This window comes from Ptychodera flava, chromosome 21 (assembly GCF_041260155.1).
Source record: "Ptychodera flava strain L36383 chromosome 21, AS_Pfla_20210202, whole genome shotgun sequence".
Classification (NCBI taxonomy): Eukaryota; Metazoa; Hemichordata; class Enteropneusta; family Ptychoderidae; genus Ptychodera; species Ptychodera flava.
Window position 1 is genome coordinate 31,891,018 of NC_091948.1, and position 6,000 is coordinate 31,897,017.

The 6,000-nt window shown below is 34.3% G+C and overlaps 1 protein-coding gene across 3 annotated transcripts in view; it reads left to right on the forward strand.

Moving 5' to 3' along the window:
* Positions 1-3,056, forward strand: part of LOC139122034 (aldehyde dehydrogenase 1A1-like) — a 32,443-nt gene extending 29,387 nt beyond the window's left edge. For all 3 annotated transcript variants that reach the window (XM_070687398.1, XM_070687399.1, XM_070687400.1), the window contains one exon: positions 1,994-3,056. In XM_070687398.1, coding sequence (XP_070543499.1) covers positions 1,994-2,023 — 30 coding nt within the window. In that variant the 3' untranslated portion in view covers positions 2,024-3,056. The remainder of the gene's footprint in view (positions 1-1,993) is intronic.
* Positions 3,057-6,000: the final 2,944 nt, after the last annotated feature.

Below are 6,000 nucleotides of genomic sequence, written 5' to 3' on the forward strand. Positions count from 1 at the left end.
CACATAGTATTTTAACTTTTTCACTGTGGGCAACATATCTTTACAAGCATTTGTATGCATAATTACCTAGGAGTTTACAGGTAAATAATGTTGTTTGTACCAATAGGATTAATTGTATCTTTATTGTTATCACCAATAATGAAACCAATCTTTTCAGAAAGTACTATTGATACATTGATCCACACCATTTACAGTGGTTTGCTTTGAAGCATTGGCATTTACACGAAGTAGACATATTGTCTAAATTGAGATGTTGTCAACACTGTCAGGTGTAATTATCAGCTGAGCAGTAATTCAAGTTGACCACAGAGAAATCAACTCTGCTATAGTTGAAACATTGTCTCGCAGCAGGACAGATGTAGTCAAAACAACTACACCTGAAAGCAAGTAAAAAGACTTGGACAGTGCATGGACATGTGTGATGGAAGCATTTCTGTTTACTCATAAAATACCAGCAATTAAGACCATACAATATATCATTCCCTACGAAAATTTGTAATGACTGATATTTCAGAATAATCAGTATTGATTGTTTTTCGTCTGCGATCTCCATGTGCAGAAAGTCCTCTCAAATTGTAATCAAAGGGAATACAGTGTCATGGACATTAATTTGTTTTGAGAGTTTGTAATTCATTTCATCTCTTATTCAGAAAAGCATTTTTAGCTACTATAGACTATAGTCTATAGAAGCTATTGGATGGGTATCCGTCCGGCGTCCGTCGTCAGTCTGTATGTATGTATGTATGTATGTATGTATGTATGTATGTCCGTTTGTGAGGCGTCTGTCCACTCAAATATCTTGAGAACCGCAGTACTTACTGATTTGATATTTGTTGTGTAGATGAAAAATATGATTTTGAGAAACTATTTTTTTAATTTTTTGATATTGTTGAAAATAGGCAAATTAATGCCAAAAAAGGTGTTTTTGGTAAAAAATCTTCTTCTTCATAACCGCTGGTCAGACAGCTTTGTTATTTGGTATACAGGTCCCTAGGGTAACCCAACTTAGACTTGTTCAAATTGTGATGAAATATGCAAATCTGTATTTTTAAGGAATTTTTTTGTCATTTTTGGTCAAAACTTGACTTACATTGTATGTAATTCTTGTACTGTATAAACCCTATCAATTCACCCAGAAAAAAATAATTAATATGATTTTAAATAATTGAATTAATTAGGAAATCATCAAAGCCAAAATAATTTTAGTGTAGAATTATCAGAAAGTTCAACTTTTTTTGACAGTTCATAGTGAAATGCTTACCATCTTGGAGGATTAAAACATGTAAAGGCAACTTTCCTGAATCCCAACTTTGACATATTCTGAACCGTCATTTATTGTGCCCTGTATGTTATCTAAAAGAAATTGCTCAAAATAGTCAATAGAGATAGAGATAGAGAAAGTTCTAATTTCCATTTATGGTTGACTTGGTAAGGATAAAATAAAATCACTTTTGAGGAAAAAAATAGAGTGGTCAATTAAAAGAGTGGTCAAAGTGATAGGGTTTTTATGGTAAAGCTGGGCTGTAAATTCCTCATATGCTATTTATAGCAATTATGCAATCTGTGTAAACAGTGCAATGAAAGTTACATGATTCCTTATAATGCTTTTGATGACCTTGAACTTCTTAAGTTTCAAACATTTGTCTCTTCTGTGCTTTCTCTGAGTATGTACAGTCTCAACTTACTCAACAGAACTCACTTACAATGTTAATCAAAGATATCCACCTTCTTCATCAATACATGTGTCACAAAAGGTTATTCTCTACATAACACAGCAGAGCTCTGTCAACTGTTCTTTCAAAACCGCTGGTCAGACAGCTTTAATATTTGGTTTACAAGTCCCTAGGATGACCTTAGTGAGATAATTTCATACAGTCAGGAAATACTTAATTTTGTATCTATGTCTATAGTAGCTTCAGGGACTTTGGCCCTATGTTTAAAGTAGGTTGTCTGTGTAATGTTATTTACAAGAATGACCTATCTCTTTCATTAGGTTACTATAAGCCTGTCTCAGAAGTCGTAAGTATGTGGAGTAACCTGAGAGGGAGACCTTACTGAGGGTGAACATGATAACCCAGTACTACTCATGGCTCCTGTGAAAACCAAGAATACAGAGATGAACAAAGTAAAGGGCACGTCGAAAATTGGAATTCAAACTATTCAGGAGACATGGCAGAGCTTTCAATCATCCAAAGATAATTGTTACAAACTCAAAACAAGTTTTCACTTGCAAGTAACTATTAACTTGTAAAGATAAATGTTTTGACATTTGTGTACCTTTACAGTACATAAACAGAATCATGTAGCTGGGGTACCTTATTATATCTCGTACTCTCAGGGATATGTGTACTCCAATATGTGAGTAAGCAATACTTGTTCGTATAGAACACAATTGGAACTAATTTGGGATAATTGGATTTTCATATTTTGCAAATTTCTCAAAAGTGTTAGGTGCCATATAGCTAAATGTTGCAATATCGCAAATTACTCATAAAAACAAGTGTGTAATATAAAAAGAAAAGCAGATGAGATTATATTTGTAGATTAAATCGACATTACTTCACCATCCAACTATCTCAAATTAGTTCCAATCGTGTTATAGATTAAATCCACAAAAGCTGCAAATTTCATGCATTATTTTCATGATTTTATTTTCAAACCAAAGTTGGTTCATGTAAATGTGCTAATTGAAGCTTGCTGATTTTGACCATGCCTACACTTTTTAACAGGTTAAATGATAAAGGGTGCCACACTTGTAAAATGGAACACCTTGGAAAAGTACAAAAATGCAGTATTTCATGCACATACAGATCGTGATGATTCAAGAAACAAGCATTATGCCATTTACTTGAATTGAAATGTAAGAAAAATTGATAACAGGACAACATTCAGGTAACAGAATGCCATTCTCATTGAAATGCAAATGACAGAATATGTACATGATTTCACACTTAGTACGGATGTTTATTTTTATGTTGAAATGTGGGAAATAAATAAAGGTCATGATGTTAGGGTAGACAACTTCATCAGATGAACAGCAAAAGTGTACTTCCGAATTGTTTTAGCTCTGAAGTCAGTGATGTGAACCTTATTATCGGATGGGCTAATTGCCTGTTATCTTCTGTCTGTCCGTCCATCCATCCATCTGTCCATCCATGGTCCACCGACATTTGCTTCATTCTGACATTTGGTCAGCTAACCCCAATATCTGGTCCCCAAGTGCTACCGACACAAAAACTAAGCAGTCAGAAATTGTGAAAGTGATGGGAAGAAAGTAGAAATTTATATTATTTTAACCTTATTAGTTAATGCTGCAAATACAAGGCATCTGTATTTGTACAGCGATTTTGACGTCATCAATTTGTAGGTATACCACTTCTTCAATGATGCTCTTCAAAGTACCTTATTAAGGGGGCGCTGCACCTGATACAGCATATTTTGCTCAAAATTCACTTTTTTGCAAATATTGATTCGATTTTAATTAATTTGTTACCCCAAGATTAAAGTATTGGTTGGGTTCACCTTTTAGCTTGTCAAGCAGTCGTAAGGTGCATGATAAGAGAGTGTTAAATTTATGCAAATATGTGAAAATCACCAAATTTTCTTGCTTCTTTTTCCTCCCAATTTCAAAATTTCCAAAGAATTTAACCTTACTGTGGCTGGGTCAAATTTTCTGAAATTTTCATATGATCTTTTACAAATGCAACAAACAAAAGGACTATTTTGTTTGGCAATAAAATTTTTACACTTTGATTAAAAGGCATTTAATTTTGCTAATCATTATTTTAATCTTTTTTTTTAGTATCAGTCTTTCAACCCTTGCTATTTTAGAATGAGGATAGATAATGCAAAATAAAATAGTCGTTTTTGCTCCATATGCTCTTCTTTCAAATGAAGTATTTCATTTTAGAAAATAGCGTCAAGTTGTTTTTTGTCATTAATACCAAGATTTAGCTTTCTTACCCCAAATATACAACCACTTCATCCTTTGAGTAAACTACTGCTACCATACTATAATTTAGAGTCTCCGCTTTTTGAAAATATAAAGTATAAGGAGGTTTCCTTGTCATCTTTGATGAGAAATATTACTTTGACAAAGACTGGTGGCAACATGTAGCTCCAACTTAAAGCTGCACTTTTCAATCCCAGGTTCTCGCATTAGTGGAGTTCTCCTTCCAGTCAAACGCTTGGCCAGTACGATGTTTGATTTCTATAACATTGATTACATAAACTGATACAGTTTGCTAATCCTGCAAACAGAGATTATGCAAGCTTTTGGTTGACGGTCGGGTTCAAATCGCCACGTTCATTGATTCCCCACCACAAACGCTCAAATTTCCTAAAAAATTGTCTTCTAGTCGCGTTAGACTTTGAATGTAATCACAGAGTTCAATCAGCAGCAACTTTGCGCTGACCGCTTGGCAGTCTGTCTGTGTTTTTGCGGCCGGGGAAAACTAAAAAGTTGCATTTTCTGGAGCGTGTGCCCACATGTTGCCTGTTTGGTGTCCACTTAAACGATGAAGGCCGCCATACCTTGGCGTCCTTTTAAAGGGAGGCTCCGCCTTTAAAAGCCGTAACAACTTTCTTGTGTTTATTGACATTGTACAGATGCATTTGCCTAAGTTTTTGACATTTCGTGGTCAATCGGTGACAAAGTATCGAGTTACTCTAGCACAAGCAAGCGATGTAATCTTTGTATATCAGAAAAGCTGCACATTATCAATGCTGACAAATCTACACTGATAAACAAACGCTCTGAGTTGGTTTCAAAATGTCGCCACCAAAACAAATCTTATTTATCAAAAGTTAACGCCACCTACAAGTATAATGTTTATATATACATATATATATATATATATGTGTGTGTGTGTGTGTGTGTGTGTGTGTGTGTGTGTGTGTGTGTGCGTGTAGGTGTGTGTGTGTATGGGTGTATTGCTTTGAAATTTGATTTGCAGTTCACTTGGGGTAACCTCCCTTAAGTTTGTTCAAATCATGATGAAATTGCTCTTACATTTGTTCACATTGTGGTGAAATTTTGCATATTTGTATTTTTAAGGCAAGTTTTGTCATTTTTTGTCAAAAAGTCTTTCAAAATCTTCCTTTAAACTAGAGGCCAGACAGCTTTGATATTTGGTACATAGGTCCCTCCCTAATGATGATCTATTTCAGATTTATTAAAATTTGGCAGAAATATGCAAATGTGTGTTTTTAAAGCAATTTTTGTCATTTTTGGTCAAAAAATTTGTTTCTTCAAAACCACTTGTTTGACAGCTTTTACATTTGGACAATTTTGTAATTTTGGAGCAATTTTTGCCATTTTTTGTTAAAAAATGTGTTTCCCAAAAATACTGGCCTGATAGCTTTGATATTTTGCATACAGGTTCCTACAGATGATTCAGAAGTGAATTTGATCTATTGAAATTATGATGAAATTTGCAATTTTGTAATTTTTGGGTAATGTTTGCCATTTCTAGTAAAAAATTGTTTCTTAAAATGTTCTGGTCTGATAGCTTTGATATTTAGTATACAGGTTCCTACAGGTGAACTAAATGTGATTTATGATGAAATCTGCAATTTTCTATTTTTGGGGCAATTTTTGCCATATTTTGGTCAAAAAAATGATTCTCAAAAATTTAATCTGATAATATGGTTGACATGTTATTAGGGATGATCTTAATGTGATATGTTCAAATTATTGTGCCGCTATTTTTGCCGTTTTTGTCTCGCCACTGAAATGAGCTATCAAAGATTTTCACCTTCATCAACAAGTGTGTCAAAAATAGTTATCATATACTTACATTCACGTGCCTTTGTAAAGCTATGGGGGAAAGCGCCTTCACATCAGTGCATTTTTGTGTTTATCATATACCTACATTCACGTGCCCGTGTAAACCTATGGGAAAAGGCGATCTTACAGGTGTGTAATAAGTTGCCGTATCACGCCCAGGCACACTTTGCCCAAATAAGGTAGTGTGCGCGCTTTTTCGAACTTTTTCGTTG